Source organism: Centrocercus urophasianus, unplaced genomic scaffold (genome assembly GCF_019232065.1).
Source record: "Centrocercus urophasianus isolate 14NV4802_14NV808 unplaced genomic scaffold, USGS_Curo_1.0 seq_19, whole genome shotgun sequence".
In the NCBI taxonomy this organism is placed as follows: Eukaryota; Metazoa; Chordata; class Aves; order Galliformes; family Phasianidae; genus Centrocercus; species Centrocercus urophasianus.
The window spans coordinates 19,368,321-19,386,781 of NW_024884744.1; the positions used below are offsets into that span (position 1 = coordinate 19,368,321).

The 18,461-nt window shown below is 55.6% G+C and overlaps 1 protein-coding gene and 1 long non-coding RNA gene across 5 annotated transcripts; both read right to left on the minus strand.

The window, feature by feature from the left end:
- Positions 1-461: 461 nt before the first annotated feature.
- Positions 462-7,187, minus strand: AMOTL2 (angiomotin like 2). Of its 3 annotated transcripts, none has more exons than XM_042821165.1 (9): positions 6,485-7,187; positions 5,107-5,335; positions 4,084-4,228; positions 3,723-3,815; positions 2,711-3,006; positions 2,321-2,616; positions 1,993-2,165; positions 1,685-1,837; positions 462-1,517 (listed from the first exon to the last, which is right to left on the minus strand). In XM_042821165.1, exons 1-9 carry the CDS (start codon positions 7,156-7,158, stop codon positions 1,459-1,461), a joined length of 2,118 nt encoding a protein of 705 aa, XP_042677099.1. In that variant the 5' UTR covers positions 7,159-7,187; the 3' UTR covers positions 462-1,458. The 3 variants fall into 3 exon arrangements, with proteins under 3 accessions (XP_042677099.1, XP_042677100.1, XP_042677098.1); XM_042821166.1 differs by having other exon boundaries at positions 1,685-1,834; positions 5,107-5,338; XM_042821164.1 differs by having other exon boundaries at positions 5,107-5,338.
- A 4,796-nt stretch (positions 7,188-11,983) lies between these two features.
- LOC122161393 lies at positions 11,984-18,330 on the minus strand. Of its 2 annotated transcripts, none has more exons than XR_006169169.1 (3): positions 18,296-18,330; positions 17,172-17,246; positions 11,984-12,896 (listed from the first exon to the last, which is right to left on the minus strand). It is a non-coding gene; the product is annotated as an uncharacterized LOC122161393 (long non-coding RNA). The 2 variants fall into 2 exon arrangements; XR_006169168.1 differs by having other exon boundaries at positions 18,239-18,318.
- Positions 18,331-18,461: the final 131 nt, after the last annotated feature.

The window sequence follows — 18,461 nt, forward strand, 5'->3', positions numbered from 1 at the left end:
CTTGCTCCATTTACAGGGTGGGCTTCACGATTTATCCTTCCCTTTCCTCATTTGTTTTGTTTTGGTTTTTCTTTGCAGCTCTTGAAAAGCCTCCTGCAAGCAGTCAGACCTGCATCCGGATTTGGGTAAATAAAGCAGCGGGTGTGAGCACTGCGGAATGCCAGGAATGCTGCAGCCCTTCCCAGGCAGCCACTGCACAGCTGTGGGGAGCAGGAGAGGGGAGGCAGCACAGGTACAGCCCTGGGAGGCTGCACGAGTCCCAGTGAAGGCTGCAGTGCGGAGAGCCGGCCCACAAGCAAAGCAGGATTGCAGCTCAAGCCTTCCCATTGCTTTGGGTGTCTCCAATCCACCCCTACAGCAATAGAGACCTGTCCCACAGCCACAGGAGCCCCTGCACGCTCAGCCCCGGGCACTGTGTGCTAAAAGGTGGAGCTCTGTGGGGTTTTTTTCAATTGGTTTTTTTATTAAAATATTGTTATACCAAGTGGAATGCTACAGCAATCTCAGTATAGGGCGGCATAACGAAACAGCCAGGTTTATGTTTAAATACTTCAGATAACTTAAAATGCACAAACAAGAACTCGTCGTCTTTGGCAGGAAAATAAAAAAAGTTCACAGCACAAAAAAAAAAAAAAAAAAATACTTAAAAAGAAATAACAATATTAATATAAAATATATTAACTTGTGGGGATTTTTTTCCTCTTTTTTTTTGTTTTGTTTTCTACTTTGTAAACAATGCATGAGAACAGAACGCATTTTTTACGTGTCTGAGAGAGAAAATAAAAAATGCAGTTGTCCAGCAAATGCACACATTTGAAGGAGAAAGAAAAAATAAAATAAAATAGAGATGTATGAAGGGCAGGGCTGGGAAGTGTCTGAGTTCTGAGGGCCGAGCAGTCAGTGTTGGCTACGGGCAGAAGCCAGCTGCCAGTAGAGGGGCACAGGGCCGCACGTCCCACCAGCCATGGGACACGTTGCTCCACTCTGAGCATCTCACCTCCTGCAGGTTTATCCTCAGACTTCTTTCTTTCTATTATTCATTTTTCCTTTTTCGTTTCATTGTTCCCCATTCTCTCCCTTTGTGAGGAAGCACGGGATGTGCCCAGGGCTCTCCCAGCAGCTCCTGACATGGGGATTGGAGATGGAAAGGAGCTGATGAAGGAGAGATGGGAAGAAAGCCCAGGAGAGGAGGAGAAGGAGCCTGAAGTGATAAATACGTTTGCTCCTGTCCTACAAAACAGGGGTGTATTTACAGGGAGTCGCATCTTCTGGGTGACCAGGGCCCAGGCACTCCAGTGCCCCTGCGGCCGTGCACAGGGCACACAGTGGGGACGGTGGCAGAGATGGGACGTGGAGGACCGTGCTGTCACCGCTCCTCTTTGGCCAGTTCCATCGTCATGAGGGTGAGTCTCCCTGGCCTGGGAGCTGGAAAGTTGAAGCCAAGAGGCCAGCCGAGCCTTAAATCAAGATCTCCACCATGTCAGACAGGTCTGGGGCTCTGGGGACGGTTGAGCTCTCTGCAGAGAAATGAAGTGAGAATGTGAGATCTGGAGAAGGGAGTACGATTGCCCTCCTGCAGCTGGACTGCTTCAGTGCCCAGATTTACAGTTGCAACACGAAGCCCAGCCCCGTTCCTTGTGTCCCCCACAACCCTTGGAGCATCCATGGGGACCTCAGGACTCACCTGTTGAGCTGGCTGGGCACTCTGCACCCTCACCCCGGCTCTGTGCCGTCCCATCTGTCTGTGTGCTGCCATCCTTGCTGCCATGCTTGGCATGGGAGGGCAGGGGTGCAGCTGCGGGCACCGATGCTGCCTCATCTGCAGCAGTTTTGCCTGCTGGAGGAACAGCATTAGGAATTTGTCAGCGTGGGAGAAATCCCACCCAAAACACTCCCAAATTCCCCAGTCACTGAGAGCCACCTCTAAAGTGGCAAGGGGAAATTTCAGGCTGCTCCCTGCTGGAGGCAAAGAGGGCTGGGATCCCCATTTACCTGTGCTGCCACGGGATGAGCCTTCTGCAGCAGAGGCAGCGAAGACAGATGGTACAGACTTGGCCGGCCGCAGGGAGCCTTGCAGGGCTTTGCTGGGGTCCCTCCGTGAGCGCTGCTGCAGGACTTTGATGACGGCATCTTTCTCCAGGATTTGGGCATGAAGGGCTTTTAACCTGGAGAGATGAAGAGGGAGAAGCTGAGATGGGAAGGAGGAACCTTGCGACGGAGCCAAAGCCTTGGGTAGAAACCTCACAGGGGTCACTTGGCCCATTGAGGATGCATGCAGCTCGCAGCGCCCAACAAGTAGCTCACTGGGAAGGTGGGGTACCTGTTCTCCATCTCCTGGTGCTTGTGGTTGGCCAGCAGGAGGTCCTCGTTGAAGCTGCTGTTGGGTGAGTGCCGTGGCGAGTGGCTGATGAGGGTGGTGTCCCGCTGGGCGGCAGCAGTGGCAGCAGCATCCATGGCAAACTGCCTCATGGTGCACTCCTCCAGGTACTTCTGCTCCCACTTGGTCATGTCAGCCTCCAGGGCCAAGATCTTCTCCTCCTTCTCCCTCAGCTGCTCCGACAGCCTGTGGGCGCTCAGCTCGGGCGTCCCTCCACCCCCTGCGGTTCCCACTTGCCTCTGCAACAGTCAAGAAAAGACCCAGAGAGGTGAGGAGACGCTGGGACGCAGATGGTGGGCACCTCCCACCTCACAGTGCCTGGGATGCCCTCACCTGCTGAGCCCGCAGCATCTTCAGCTCCTGCTCCAGGCGGGTGCGCAGCCGCAGCTCGAGCTGCTCCCGCTTCTCGCAGGCGGCCTGCAGCTGACCCAGGGCTGCCTGCAGCCTCTCCACCTTCTCCACGTACGCCCGCTTCTTCCGCAGCTCGGCCTCCGCCTTGGCTGCCCGTGCCTGGGCGCTGCCCAGCGCCTGTTCCAGCAGCTCTGCCCGCCGGCGCTGGTCCTCGTTGGCGCTGCGCAGCAGGGAGGCTTCCCGCTCCAGCTTCTCCTTCTCCTGCTGGTGCTCATAGCCTGCAAAAGAAAACCCGGCCTAAGTCTTGGAGACGTGATGCTGGAGGATGAGAAGGCCTACAGAGGCCTCCCAAAAGAGGCTGTGCCCACGGGTCTCCATTCGGCTGAGTGGTGTCAGCAGCCCTCACCCAGCACACCTCGTGTGCTGGGGTCAGGTAGCAACCCTACAGCACACATTTCAGAACACAGACTTGCCCTGATGGACCGAGACACCAGCATGGACACTTGCTGCATCAGAAAGCCTCCTTCTTGCAAATTCCAGCCAAAAATTTGGCCTGCGATGAGAAAATCTGCCCTAGGTTACACCAAGGAAGGTGACACAATTCCTCCCCCACAACACCAACACCAGCTCTCTGATGAAATAACACTGAGGAGAAATAGAAATATGGATTTTGCTGCATTTTTTCCCCCCCGATAAGAAATTCCAGCTTGCAGAGAAGAGAAGCACGGGAAGGGCTGGGCAAGCAGGGGGAGGGAGTGCGGACTTTGTGCTGGAAGAGCCGGCGCACGGCAGCAGGAATGTGGAGAATGCAGGTCACCCCGCCGGCCGGCCGGGATTAATGGCTCGCATCCAGCGCCCTGAGCAGCACAGCACTCCCAGGGGAAGGGCAAAAAGCCGCCCCCCCCCCCACCCCACCTCTTCCTCCAGCATAAAGGCTTCTGCTCTGAGTCCCTGCTGTGTCAAATCAGGCAAAGCCGAGCCCCTGGGGACTTACTCTGTGCCAGGAGCTTTGCCACCGTGCCCTGGTTGCTCTCTTGGTTCTCCTGAGTCTTGCTGGCCAGCTGCTTGTTGGCCGATTCCAAGCGTTCTGGTGTAAAAATAAATATTAAACAAAAAAAAAATTAGATTTAAAAGACTGTTTTGGACAGATGGAGCAGAATCCCAACCATCTACCCCCTCCCACCTGTGGAAACACTCAGACTAATAAAACTGCTAAAAAGAAGCATATTGGGGAAAGGCTGATGGACAGAGAGGGCCTCCAGGAAGAAGGGAGAAGAAAGGCCTGGAATTGGGAACTGGGGCACAGCAGCCACTGGGTCAACCCAATGGACCTGTGGACCGCAGCCGCTCTTCACCTTTCAGGTCTCGGTTGAAGTCCTGCAGCCGCCGCATCTCCCCATCCCTCTTGGTCCTCATGGCTTTCTCCAGTGCTTCCCGCTTGGAGGACGCCTTCATGAGGTTTTCGTAATCCTCTGAGATGCGCTGGATCTCCGTTTCCAGCTGGGGAGGAGGAAGTGACGGGCGGGGGTGAGATATTTGTGGAATGAGGAAAAGAAAGGCAGATGCTGGCGAAACATTGCCCAGCCTCAGGACCCGTCCTGCACTGCCGACAGGGCTCAGCAAACCCACAGAGGAGCCTCAGAGGGAGAAACCCCCACTGTAACACAGGTTTTGGGGCAAAACCCCCTTTTGTTTTGCTTTCAGCCTTGTGGGTGCAGAGGGAGTTCTCTTGCCTTAGCGTGGATTTGGCTGAGTGCGCTCTCCCCGGGGCTGGCCCAGCTTCTCCCCGTGCCTCCCAGTGTCCGTCTGTCCGGCAGGGAACAGCCCTGCCCTTGTGCAAAGCTGCACAAAGGGCTTTCTGTGGTGGCCGGGCACGCTCCTGGGCCGGGTGGAGACAGCCTGAGTGCTACTGGAAGCTCAAAATGGGCTCTTTTTCCCCTCGCTTCCACACTTGGCCAAGGAGCTGCGCTGCCACCGAAGCACAGCTGCTTGCTGTGGGGGGCAGCCGGTGGAGGGAGGGGGCAGAGATTAAACCACAAAAGGGGGTGAATTTTTACAGCAGCTGCTTGATCCTGCCCCAGGCGGCATGGAAGCAAATGCACGAGCTCTCCCAAAAACAAGGGACAAAGCCACACTGTGCAGATGAGGCCATTCCTGGGTGTACCTGCTCTCAGCCCAAATCTGCCGCCTGTGACACAGCAGGGCAGGAGGTCACAGAGCCATTCCCTCCTCCCCAGAGGATGGATGCCGGTGGGTGAGGCATTGCACAGGAGCAGAAGCGAGCCGAGCATCTGCACTCATTGCCCACATCCCAAATAAACAGTGGGGCTGGGGTCCTGCACCTCCAGCATGCTGACAGGGAGCAGAGGCCAGCTCACCTTCTGGATTCGGCTGGCTTTCTCCGTGCAGCTCTCCAGCTCCCGCCGCAGCCTCTCATTGTCCAGCAGCAGCCTCTCATTCTCCCGCAGCACCGCATCCACCTGGGCCAGCCGGCTGCCAGCTGAGGCCGCCTGTGCACTCACCAGGGCCTCCACACCAGCAGGGCTGAGCGAGCCCAGCGTGCTCGGTGGGGGCAGGAACGCTGCGGGGACGGGCGCTGGCATCAGCCTGCTGTGGGGGAAAGAGAGATGCTCAGCATCGACCACCTCAAGCTCCCATGTTCTCATCCTCCAAATGACCAGTGTGGATACGCAGAGCTCCTGCAGCACCCGGGGGTGCTCTATGGACAAAAGAGGTGCTGGGTGCCCCCTGGCCGTTCTCAAAAGGATAAGAGAGGCTCTGCCGGCACCCAACCTGCCCTGCACAGCTGGGAAGAGTTGGCTTTGGCACTCACCCATGAGCACACAGAATACGAAGGAAAGCCTATCTGATGGTGCTGTCTGCAGCTCGAGCACCTCCCCATCCAGGATTTAAGCACCTGAGAACATCAGGACTTGACTGCTAGGTCAGGGGGGCTCGGTCCCACCCTGCTGCTGGGTGATGCAGTCAGGAAAAACCTCAGCAAAGGATGAGTGTTGGAAGCCTGCAGCACTACTTCTCATTTTTTCTGGGCAAAGAGAGCGTTCCTGGCAGGGCTCCTGGCTCGAAGCCTTGCCACCACACTGTTAATACATCCTCATTCTATCACCCAGAGTTCCTCGACATCCCATGGCTGCCTCAGCCATCCTGAGCCATGCAGCCGCCCTGCTGGAGCCTGCATTCCTGTGGGGTGATCCAGGAGTGAGGAAGAACAAATGCATCTTCCTCACAGCTCCCCTTCCCCTCTTTGTTCCCTGGAAGGAGAGCATTTCCTGCCAGAGATGCTATCACTCCCTGCCTTGGTAAGTCAGCTCGGAGCTCCTGCCCATAGCGATTCCATGCCAGAACACCACACTTCCCTGAGCACCAGGAGATGCCCAGATCTCCACACCCACACATCTCAAAGCAGAGCCAGGCTTTGCTGGAGGTATCGATCGGCTGGAAGGAAGGAGCACTGCTCAACACTCCCATCCACACTGCTGGAAGGCACGGGGCCGGGGGCGCCATCAGCCGGGGACTGCCGGGCAGCTTTTTCCACTTCAAGCAGCACATTTTCTTTCCGCGCCAGCCCATGCCTATTCCGAATGTAGCCATTTCCTGACCTGCCTCCAGCTCCTGAATTAACCCCGGATCCCTCCCAGAGCACTGGAGTTTTGGCTGTCGGTTGGAAATTCTGAACCAGCTGGGGCAAACCGGGACCAACCCGCACCCGAGAAGCGGCGAGGGGCTGCGGGTTACCTGACTTCGGGGTGCTGGAAGCCGGCCCCGTCCCGGGAGCAGGGCCGAGACAGGTAAGCGACGGCCGTCTCCTGGCCGGGGAGGATGTAGGGGTACTCCGGTGGAGGCCCGCGCGGCTCCGTCCCCTCGGGGCGCTGCCCTCGCAGGGTGTATTGCCGGGAGAGCTGCGGGTAGCTGTGGGACGAGCTGATGGGGCCGTGCGCTTTGGCCCCGTTCCTTTCCAGCGACATCTGCATCAGCCGCTCGCTCAGCGACCGCACGTGGCCGTGCTTCAGGTCCTTGAGGGCGTCGTCGGGGCGCCGGGTGCCGCCGTGCTGCTGCCCGCCCCGCTGCCCCGCGTAGTACTGAGAGTGCGCCTTGGCCTCCTCGTAGCTGGGCAGCTCCTCGCCCTTGTGCTGGGGCTGGGCCGGCCGGTAACCGCCGTGCTCGGAATACAGGTGGTCGGCGTGGTGCTCCTGGCCCTGCGGCTCCTGCCGGGCAGACTGCGGCACCATCTGGCTCTCCTCCTGGGTCAGGCTCTCCAGCGACGAGCGGGGGCTGCCGGCAGTGCCGCCGCGCAGTGCCTGTTGCTGGATGGCCAGCAGCGTGCGGTTCTCCGTCAGGTTCCCGTAGCGCAGCTGCTCCTGGATCAGGCGGTGCAGGACCGTCCCGCTCGAATCCTCCGCCGTCCTCATCTCCGCCGCGTTCCGTCCGTCCGTCCGTCCGTCCGTCCGGGGGCTCTACGAGCGACGCGGGCACCTGCGGGGGGGGACACGGGGACATCAGCGGGAGGGGGGCCGGAGAAGCGCGGCTCACCCCGCCGCTGTGCGGCTCCGGTGGGACGGGGCTGAAGGGAGGGCGGCACTTACCGGGGCATGGCGGAGCGGCGCGGCCGTGCTGCCGCCCGGGGAACGAGGCCGCTGCCGACTGCGGGCCCCGCCGGTAGCGGGGGCCGGGCTCGGGCGCTGCTATGCCCGGAATGCGGGGCCGGACCCGCCCCGCCCCGCCGCCTCCTCCTCCTCCCCGTCCTCTCTCCGCCGCCAGGGGGAGCAGCGGCAGCCCAGCCGCCATTTCGGGCCGGGACGATCGGTGTCAGCGCCGGGCTGGGGGCTGGCGGAGGGGTTGGGGCCGCAGCTGCCGCCCGGGGGGGCCGCGAGGCTCTGCCCGCCAGCTGCCCGGCCGCATAAATCTTCGTGCCTGATCCCGGCCCCGAGAGACGCGCCATTGTCTCTCGGCCCTACAAAAAGCCGCGGCCCCATCTGCTCTGCCCTCTGCCAGCGCTGCTCCCCTTCCCCATCGCACCCCCTCCCCCCCCGGCCTCCACTCCTCGTGCGGGCTGCACGCGTGCTTTGCGCCTTCCTTTTGTGGGGTGCGGCGGGTCGGAGCCCCGGGCAGCAGAGCCGCTTCCCCGTCGTGCGGCCGCCGCGGAGGAGCCGCGGGACCCCCAGCGCCCAGCGCCAGGCACGTCCGACCGCGGGGCCCCGAGACGGCAGATGGCCCGAGGGGCGGCGGAGGGGCAGGTGCAGGGAAAATTACTAATTAGATACGGGACATTAAGCTCTCATTCTTGAGAGAGGGAATTTGGCACCTTCCAAAGGCCGAACAAAGCCCGGAGCGGGCCGTCGGGCTCTTCCTTTAGCCATCCTTGAGGGGCTTTGTCTGGGGGAAGGAAGGGGACAGGATGCGGGGAATGCTGTCTGCTCGGCCAAACCCCGCTGCTGGCCTGCAGCATCCTTCAGAGAGGCACAGATGCACGCTGCAGAGCTGCAAACCGGCCAGCTTCCCCTGCCAGCCCCAGCGATGGAGGCACTGGGCTTACATTCAGCACCCGGCTGCTCATTGATAACGGGGCCGAGAAACAAGAGCCCTGGGTGTGCAGGTGTGGGTGAGATCCCAGACCCCACCGGGGGTCTCTCAGTGGGATGGGGGCACCCAGCTGCCCCCCTGGCTCATCCAGCAGCTTTATCTGTGCCTGCGTCATCCCGCTTCCCTTCCTATCTCAACACCGCTCTATTTTTGGCAGCAGGAAACCCCTCCTGGGCTGATAACAGTGCTTTGGAAAGTGATCTGAAGAGGAAAAGCCCTCTGCTCCTCTTTTTCTTTCTAACACGGCAGATACGGGAAGCTTCCACCTTTCCACGTCCCCCTGGAGGAGCCTAACCAGCTGCTGGTTACTTCACACAGACCTTTCCCATCCACAGACCCACGCAGACCCTCTGCCTCTCATCAGAGGATGAAGCACGTGGAAAGGTCGAAGCAGCTCCCAAAGCCCAGAGTTGGCAGTTTTGCAGGGAAGGGATGCAGGGCTGCTGTTGGAGATGGAGATGCACGGTGGTGTGCCATGTCCTTGCTCGAAGGCAAGATGCTTGGGATGCTTGCGATTGCCGATTGCCTCCCCAGAGCTTCAGATCCTCTTAGCTGTGAGATTAGACATCAGATGTGTTGCTATCTCTACTTTTAGGAATGGGCCAGCAGAACCGGTGGGATTTTTAGAGGAAGGATGAACAAACAGGCTTATGGAGCAGGAGATACAGAAGTGGTTTCACCGTGGGGAGAAGCAGCTCCCTGCAGCCCCAACCCCAAAACGCAGGGCTAAGTGCAGGTGTTGGAGCTGCGGGCTCCTCGGTGACACACAGCTCGGCGATGCCAAACCCTGCTGCTGACCTCATCGTCCAGCCTTATCGGTGAGGCGTTGGAGCGGGCTGAATGAGCCAAGAAAATACTTGTGGGATGAGATCACCTTGGTTTTCTTCGTGGCTCCCAACTGCCACTCCCGAGCCCCGAAGCTGGGGAGGATGCGTGTGATGGAGAGGTTTGTGGCCAGCAAGATGCTTGTGGAGGGATGCTGACAGCACATGGGCAGCCTGGTGCCGTGTCCACCGAGCCCCAGGATGCCAAAAGCCTCCTCCTGTCCCTCTCACAAATCCCTGCTTCAAAGCAAGAATTAAAAACAGGGCTCAAGTCGCCACGCAAGCACCTGTTTCCCATTCCCGCACTGTTTACTCATGCCAGGATCCATGTGGCATGAACCATCGGGGCTGCCAACCCCTCAGCTCTGCGAACAGCCCAACAGTGACACCTCAAGAATGTCCCTGGGGATGTGTCCAGCCCATGTCACCTTGACTGGCACCATGTCCAGGGACATGCAGGGTGATGCCATGTCCTGCTGGGGTGCAGGATGGGTGCTGCAGCCTTGGCAGTGACACCCATCACTGCTGCCCCGTCATCCATTCTTCCTTCTCGGCCATCATCTTCCCAAAATCTTTCTACCTCTGCATCTCAGTGGGGGCTCAACTGGAGCGATGCAGGACCAGGGCTGGTGATGGTGGCAGTGGGTTGTTGGTCTGGTCCCCATGAGCAGCCATCCCCCAAGGCACAGCTCCTACCACACTGAAGCACAAATAGGCATCTTCTGTCCCAACATCAAAGACAAAGTGTGAAGTGCAGATTTCTGACTGCGTTATGTCAGAAATGGGCTGGTGTCCTTCTCTTCTCTGCATTTTAACCCCATCCCCCTGCACCCCCCTTCCCCCGCCCATTCTTGAAATGAGTAATTTCCACTCCTGGATGTTAACTTGTCCTTTTCTGCTCCTGCCAGCAATAATTTGGCCACATTCTCACCTTTGTGACATTTTCGCTCTTTCCTGAGAAATGCAGATCTCTGGGTGTGATTTCCTGCCCGCAGGAGGGCTGGCGGGGAGGAGGTTGCAGGACAGAGGAGGGCTGTGGGGTGACACAAGAGCAACTCACGTCACATTTGCAGCCCTGTGGGCTATGGGACACCTCCTGTGGGAAGGTTGGCTTCACAGCCTTTTTATGGAGGGCTGGGAGTGGGAGAGGACTGAAAAGGCTGAGCCTTTTGGGGAGAAGTGGGGGGGGGGGGAAATTGTTTTATTCTGGGGAACCAGAAAACCCCAAATGTTCTTTGGTTACGGTTCTCTGAAAGTTTAAAATGATCCTTTTGCCTAGGAGAAAATTGTGAGAAGCCAACACAACTCCTAAATAAAAGCCACTGGCAGTATCAGAGCATCCCTGGGATGGTGTGGTCCCTCTGTTACCTCTCAACCCCAGGGTGGTCACGAGGCAGATCACCTCCTCACAGGCAGTTCTGTGCAAGAACCCCAATCTGCAGCCTGCAAAAGGAGTGGGGGTTGCTCCTCCTTATTGCTCTTCTGTGATGGAAGTCACTGCACACATCCAGACTGCTAAGGAAGCTTTGCATCTTCCCTGCCATGGGGATAACCTGCCATGGCAAAATCCTCTTGGTGTAATGCTCCTGGATGTTTAAGTGAGAACTAATCGGTGTGGAAGATCAGGGCTGGCTGAGGGGCAGATAGCAGGGAAAGAAAAGGGGTGTTGACTCTGATGCCTGATAGCAACACTTGAAGGAGACTCAAACAGCCATCTCCAACCCGTGCACTGGCTTGTTGAAGTAAGAAATGTGGGGGTGAGCATTAGGCAGGGCTTGTTCTTCACTGCAGGGTCCCAAACACAGCAGGAACTCTTCACCTTGACAGGGAGGGTGACACCAGGCTGTCACTGCTCAGAAGCAGTGGGTTGCCAGCAGGCTCGTTACTGAGACGCACCTCCAGGCAAACCTCACATGGGCACAAAGAGTGTGAAATGTCCCTTGATGCCCTTGTCACAAATCTTTGACCTCCTGTGGTGTGTGCTGATGGTTGTGAGAGCAACATCTGGGCAGGCGTGCAGAGGGGAAGGTGAAGAGCATCTGCCTCCATACAGTTTCCTCTGGTCCAGCAAATGTCTGGAGGAAACACTCACGGCAAAGCAGGGAGGGGAACAGGAGCTCCTATAAGCCTGGGGCTAACAGGGAGAGATGCAACAGTGAGAAACCTGCAGGAGAAACACAGTGATACTTGAGCCTAGAGGCAGCGCACTGGGATATGAGTAGGTGCTGAAGGTAGGCTCTAGAAATGCTTTTTCTCTCCATATATTCCATAACGGCACTGAAATGGAAGCCCTGTGACTGGCTGCTGGGAGAAGGGTGGGCAGAAGAGGACCCAAGAAGAGAAGAGGGGAAATAAGAAGAAAAAATAGTGCGAGCAATACTGAGCTCAACTCCAGTCGACCTCAAGCAGACCAGGCCCCAGAAGAAACTCAGCCCCTCGAGTTTTGAGCAGTCCTACAACCAGCTCAGTGAGAGTCCCAATGCTGGCAGAACAACCTTCCAGCAGAGCTGTATGTTTTAGCTGCTCGATGATACAATAGAAAACGCCTCCCAAGCCCTGGCCCACTGGTGCATTTCCTTTGCTCACTGGAATTTCCGTTTCGTTCTTCCTCTCCCAGGCTCTTACCGAAAAATGGTGTCACCATGCGCGTCCCTTGGGCGGGCTCTGGAGGGAGGCCAGCCTCGAGGGCCCTTTGTTGAGCTCCCCACGGGTGCTGGGTTCAGCTCGCCCGTTTATTAATCACCCAAGGCGACTGTGCTGGTCAAGGGAAGATTTACAAGGCGGCCAGGAAGTTCTTATTTTTACAGGAGTGCCTCAAACACACGCACGCAGTAGGAAAAGCAAACATTCCAGGCATACCGAAGGATCCGCGGGATAAAAATTCCCCAAGCAGCCCAGATTAAGACACTCCAGGCACATGGAAACACTCAAACCCGGACTCGGGGATTTAATGGTGTGATTTAGCAGGCAGCCCCTAAGCTCTGCGTGGAACAACCTGAATTGCATGGGAGAAGCCCCTGTAGAGGGGCAGGAGGGGGGCAGCCCTTGCTACAATGAAGTCAGGGCTGACCCCACGCCCAGCTCCATGGGGGCACCAGAGCCTTGCAGCAGGAGTTTGCCCAGTTTGCCTTTGGAAATTTCAGCTTCTCTCCTTCGCAATCCAAGCAAGGGTTACTGAACCAGTGCAACACCTGGTCCCAGCCAATGGAAAAGAGGTGGATGCTGCTCCAGCTCTGCCTGCCCGGACCACAAGCTGGAGTGCAGCAGTTGTTGCTCCAGGTCAACACATATTACCTCCTCCAATCCTGTGGAGGTGATCTCAGCTTAAGGACACATTCCTCAAACACTGTCCAGGTTGGATGACAGCAGAATTTGGTCTCACCAGTGGCTTCCACAGGACAATCTGTCTCCTGGGTTGCTTGCCCAGCCTCACTGTCAAGTGGTTCCCAAGTGCTGCCACATGATGAAGTGAACAACAGCAACATTTTTGCATGCATGGGTTTGGGTTTGCAAAGAAACGTAAGAAATGCAGAAGGTAAAGAGCTCCTGAAGTTGTTAAGTTTGCTTACAGGAAAAAAAATCAGCCTGAATTACGTGCTTCCTCTTTCTCTTTTGTACTTCCCTGTCGAAAGATTCGTGCAGCATATTCACAATGATGCCCTTAGTCCTGATGACATGTTGGGCAATAGCCTGCACTTCCTGATGGGCTCTGCATCTCTCTGAGTGAAGAAGAGGAAGAAGCACTGAAAAACAGTAAAGTAAAAAGGGTCAGAGATCTTCATGAGCTGGAAATATCCTGGAAGCTTCTGGAAGAGCTGTGGAGGGGGCTGATAAGGAAATAAGTCATCTGCTGAAAGGGAGGGTTAAAGACAAGCACGTGCTTGAGAACATCTTAGAGAAAAATGCTTGTTTACCCAGTGAACGAGGCACCCTCCATGCACAAAGCAGATATGAACTGCCCTCTGTGCTTAGCCCAAATCACAACCCACCCATAGGCACAAGCAGGGCCACCTGTCCCCACAGCTGGCCGCAGCTCCCCTCCTGCAGCCACAGCAAGGATGCTCTCCAAGATCTGGGTGAATTATCAAGAGCTTGCATCTCAGTGTATCATCTGAACTCTTATATTCGTTGTCTCCTGTCTTTCCTGCCTCTGTTCATCACCAGCCAAGGAGTTCAGGAGACCTTTCGGTGCTGATGCACTGTTTGAATACAAAGCCATCCTCACAGAATGGGTTTTGTCCCAGTAACCGCGACTGGCTTCAATGTGTCTGCACCCCTCTCCTTGCTTGGTTTTAACTGTGCTTCTTGATGGTTTTCCTAGCAGGGTTCTCTCCTGACTGCAAGTGGAATCTTGGTAATTCACATCCACACAGTGCAGCACATGCTTCAACTCACTGCAGGCTCTGCGCAGTGCAGAGCTTCTGTGCCTACAGGCATGAAAAATTACCATAAAATCTGCACTTTCCACAAATGGCTCCTGGTGTAGATGTGATCACCCCTGCACATCTTCCTGAGATCAACTGTGATTTTTGGTTCTGTAAATTCTTGCTGCCAGCTGAGGCCAGGCCACCACAGCAGGGCTGGGGCGGAGCCTTTCCCGTGCTACACCACGAGCCAGCTGCCTTTAGCAAATCTAACGTGGCATTGCAGAGATGTGAGTCATCATCACCAGCCTTGTTTTCACAGATATTCTCAGCGCAGATCCGCGCCGCAGTATTTTTGTTTGCCCCTGACCGTCACAATATGACACATCCAGCTCACCCCACGATAACGAGACCTGGCTTATTAGGAACAGTAAACAAAACCAACTCCTTGCAGCCCGACAGCCAGGACTCACACTGCTCAGAAGGTGGTGTTGGGTTGGCAGAAGCCCCGCAGAGCCTCTTCCTCAGGATCATCACGCTGCCTGGCCATCTTGGTGCCGCTGCTCCCAAGGGCCTGCGTCCTCACTGGGGATGTGGCGAGTGCAGGTGGTGGTGGTGGGGATATTAAGGATGATGAGACTCCCTAAAAGGAGAGCTGACTGGGACGCTCTGGGCACTTTTTGCATTGCCTTGCCTTGCCCTTCCCTTAGACAGCCTTCCCTGAAGGCAAATTGGGATGGATGGGCAGAAAAGATCCTAAGGCCACTCCACCACTGGCTGCATTCAGAGCAGGCACAGAGGATGGCACATCGATAGCTTTCCAACGCGTGGCCCAGGGGCTGCTGCCTGAGTTCTGGCTCTCTGGCCTTGGCCAGGAACATGGCGCCTGCAGCACGAGCCTTGCCCTTCAGAGGAGCTGCTTTGCCAGGATTGGAATTGGGCCAGACACCTTACTGGCACACAGCTAGGCAAGACAACACAAGCCCTTGTGCCCAGTCTTTCTTGGTCCGTGAGGCTGCGGGGACAGTGCTGTCCCTTCTGAGCTGAGTGATAAAGGACACGGAGCCCACAGGGAAGGAGGAATGTCTGGGAGGTGTTAGTGGGCAGCCTGAAAGACAGGCCTGAATTCACTTGCCCTGCTTACCCGAGCTAGGAGTTGAGTCCATGTCCCACAACTCTATATCCTGAGGAACAGAAATAGGTGCTTTAAAAGCATTCATTATTCAGGAATGGCTTCTTTGTACTCTGCCCAGTTTGACACTTGGGTACAAGACACGAGACTGTTCCTGCCTGCCAAATTGTCTCTTCCAGGGGCAGACACAGGGCCGAACTATGAGGTCCTCAAAGGAAAGCCACCTCTGCCCCAGCAACATGCTGCCACACACGGTGTCCACATGCACATGAGACTGATTGCCCAGCCAGCCATGCTGGAGATGGGGACACTTGGTGAAATACGCCCAGCTTGCTACAATGAACTATAAACACACTCTGCTAAACAGAAATGGGCTTAGATTTATTCCTGTCCCAAGCAGGAAACTAGAAGGGATAATACAGAATTAAGCTGTGAAGTTAACCTTCAGCTATGTAAATTACAGGGAATGAAAAATGCAGTCAATGTGAAACAGTCTTATAAATGCACCTTAACTACAGGCACTATATTGTACAGTGTAATCTTGCAAGCTGGGGCAGTGGAAAACAGCAAGTAAGTTTCAGCCTCTGAGCTATCTGGGGTGAAAAATATTTTTCCAACCGCTTCTGCTGTCGCACACTATTCCACTTGATAGGGAATGTACAAAATGGGCTGACCAGCTAAACACACACTAGTCATAAGGTAGCTATGTTGACAAATTGAATCATATTTTGTGGGATTATACCCAAGGCAAAGAATTTGGAAGATTAGCGACTGAGCAATGTGAAAGCGCTGCCAAGCTCATGTTGCTGAGACTCGTACTGCTGGTTTGGGAGCACTGCAAGGCCACGTGCCAAGCCCCTCCTCTTTGTGCTTTGGAACCAATATTTGCACAAAGTGAAGTGAAAGCACGGGCACCGGCAGCTGGATAGCTGGGGTTTTATCCAGGTTGTTTTTGTAGGGCACAAGGCCCAGAGCCAAAGGACAGCGACGACGTAGATTGTGGCTGTTGAGCTCAGTGGAGCCCTGTTGGCTTTAGACCAGGGGTGTGAGGTGCTGTGCCACCCCGACATCCCCAACACATGTGAAATAAAGAGATTTTAATCACTGATTACGTGTGTTATTCTTTATATACCTAAAAGTACTCATCTTTCTTTAGCATCCAGATCAGTGAATTACATTGTTCCCACAGTGACACATATATAAAGGCAGGGACTTTGGGTTACACACCATCAGTGACCCCAAATTCTGGAATCACTGCATTCACTACCAGTATCAGAGATGGGACACGAGCAACCCCTGTCTACTTAAATGCCCAGTAACAGGATTCTGGATGAACGTGCACCAAATGCCATCATTTTGAGTCACTACACATCAGCGTTCTGAGGAAGAAGCTCAGAGACATAGTAAAGGATTAAGTCATGAAGCTAACCATCAGATTAAATTACAGGGATTGAGAAATGCAACTGTTGTAAAACTGACCTGTAAAGACACTGGATGTGTTATGATATATAACCTCCTGCAGTATGACTATTATTACATTTTCCTCGTATTAAACTTTGCAAGAGGGCACGTGCTTCAATCAAACACACAGAATAACAGCCTGCCTGGTCCTGGTGAGGACAGGGACTGCACTCCAGGGCTCAGGGCAGTCTCAGCTATATGTGGCACGAATGCGTGCAGGTTTATTTGGAGGCTGGATGAGTCTCACAGTCACACTAACCCCATTGTTATGGACAGACACTTTTCCAGCATCTCAAAGCCTTTAATGCCAACATTTCATGAAGGATTAAAATTATTATCCTTGTAATATTCTGGTGAGAACAAGGAAGCAGTGATATCAGGAGGGACAGAGAAACTTGCTTAAAATAGCAAACAGAATTCAGATTTCCCATGTTTTTTCTGCAATGGGAGGAGGAAATGGCAGCAGGCATAACCATGCCTGCTGGAGGAATCTTGCAACCCTAAGATGGACCCAGCTCCCTGCTCACGTTCCCATGTGACAGGACCTCACACCTACACATGGTGGGGTCCCAAAGCAGGCAAGAAACCTGGGTGCCATCGTTGCTCCCTATCCAGTACCTGCAAGGGGTGCAGGACAGCCGTGTGAGCCTTATGTCTGCTGGGGGCAGGGAAGGGGGGCAGGCCATCCTTCCTCCTTCCCTCAATTCCTAGTTCACACTACGTTGTCTCGTGGCCTCTGAGCCCTTGCCTTCTACCGGCAAATCTGACAGCACACAAAAGCAGCAGGAGTATTACAGATGAGACCTGGCTCTGCAGGACTAAGCTGACAAAAACCCTGAGGAATGCAAACAAACTCCCTGCGCCCCCTCCAGCTCTCTACTGCAGGATTTGGCTAAACTGTGAGCACTGGGAGGAAGGGAAAGCAATCACAGCAGCATTTCTCAGCTGCAGGCTCTGCGCAGTGCTGCCATGCCCTCTGCCGGGCCCCGGTCTGCCTGTCAGACCACCCTTCCCATGCATGCCTGCACACTGCCTGTGCCCTCACCGCTCTCCTCACACACCTGCCTGCTTCCTCACAGCTTGGCTGCCACATCCAGCTTGGTCTGAGGTGCCTGCCATCTCCACTGGCCAAAGCTCTGAAACAAAAAAGGAGCAGCAATTAAGAAGGGAGGAAGGTTGCTCAATTAAATCACAACACCCTGAAGGCACAGAAAGTCCGCGGGACCTCCTGTGACAAATGCATCCCATGAAAATGCCAGCTCTGCTCTGGGCTCTTGAATCAACCCAGTTTGTTCTGCAGCTTCCTTGCTCGCCTTACAGCAATACTGACCCCTGGACAACCACTGGGCATTTTGGCAAAAGACGTTTGATAATAAACAGGCAGCAGTGCACCAGCCCTTGGAGTGAAACTCTGTAACTAGCTGACGCCTTCCAAGACCAAGCACAGCCTCTGTGAACTAGAGGGGCAAGAGACCTGTTCCTGCACATATCATCTGGCAAAAGCTGGAAGTAAACCCAACGGCCCCATGAGTAGGCTGAGTATGAGGTAAGACTTGCATTAACCTGAAACTGGGTTGCTCTGAGGCACTGAGCAATGTTCCAACGAATTGAAGCCCTGCCCCACTCCCACCACAGGCTGAGCACACAAGGAACAGCCTGCAGAGCAGCCACTGCCTCCACACAGGTAACAGCCACCATGCTGTGTGTGGGACACGAGTTGGATCTAAAAGCAAAAGCCCACGTCAGGAGTTCGTAGGCCAGCTCCAGAGCTAGCCACAAAGCACAAACGTGAGGTGGGTGATGTGAGTTTCCTGGCACACAGATAACCCAGCAGGACAGGCTGCCTGCACACAGCCCAACACACGCACACAGAGCAGCACTGGGCCCGGGGTGCCTCAGCAGGGCAGGACTCAGTGAGCTGAGGGCTCGCTTGTCCCAAACACAGCTTTGGGATGGTGTGAGGGTCCCGGCAGACCCAGCATCACCCCCAGACCGCTGCTTCTCGCCCACAGCGCTGTGAGGCGCTCCAGAGGCCGCGCTTCCCGCCCAAACTGAGGTAACCCTGCGGGGCAACCCGGCGACGAGAAGACACAAGGAGCAGCACTAGGAGAAGCAGATAGGCGCTAACCGGGCGGGAGACACGCCAGAAAAAAAGAAAGGCATTGAGCCACGCACGATGCAGCACCTCTCCCAGTTGCCTCCCTCACGACGCCCGAAAGCAGCACTGCGCATGCGCATACCAATGGCGGCCTATCCGCCCTGCGCATGCGCATCCCCAATGGCGGCCTGTCCACCATGCGCATGCGCATCCCCAATGGCGGCCTGTCCACCATGCGCATGCGCATCCCCAA

Bases quoted from the DNA above. Each gene is read 5' to 3' on its own strand.
- AMOTL2 (XM_042821164.1), bottom strand. From the start codon at position 7,158: ATGAGGACGGCGGAGGATTCGAGCGGGACGGTCCTGCACCGCCTGATC. The intron at 4,229-5,106 runs GTGAGCTGGCCT...CCTCCTCCCCAG, and splicing joins AAGCCAGCCGAATCCAGAAG to CTGGAAACGGAGATCCAGCG. The intron at 2,166-2,320 runs GTACCCCACCTT...TCATCTCTCCAG, and splicing joins CACCAGGAGATGGAGAACAG to GTTAAAAGCCCTTCATGCCC.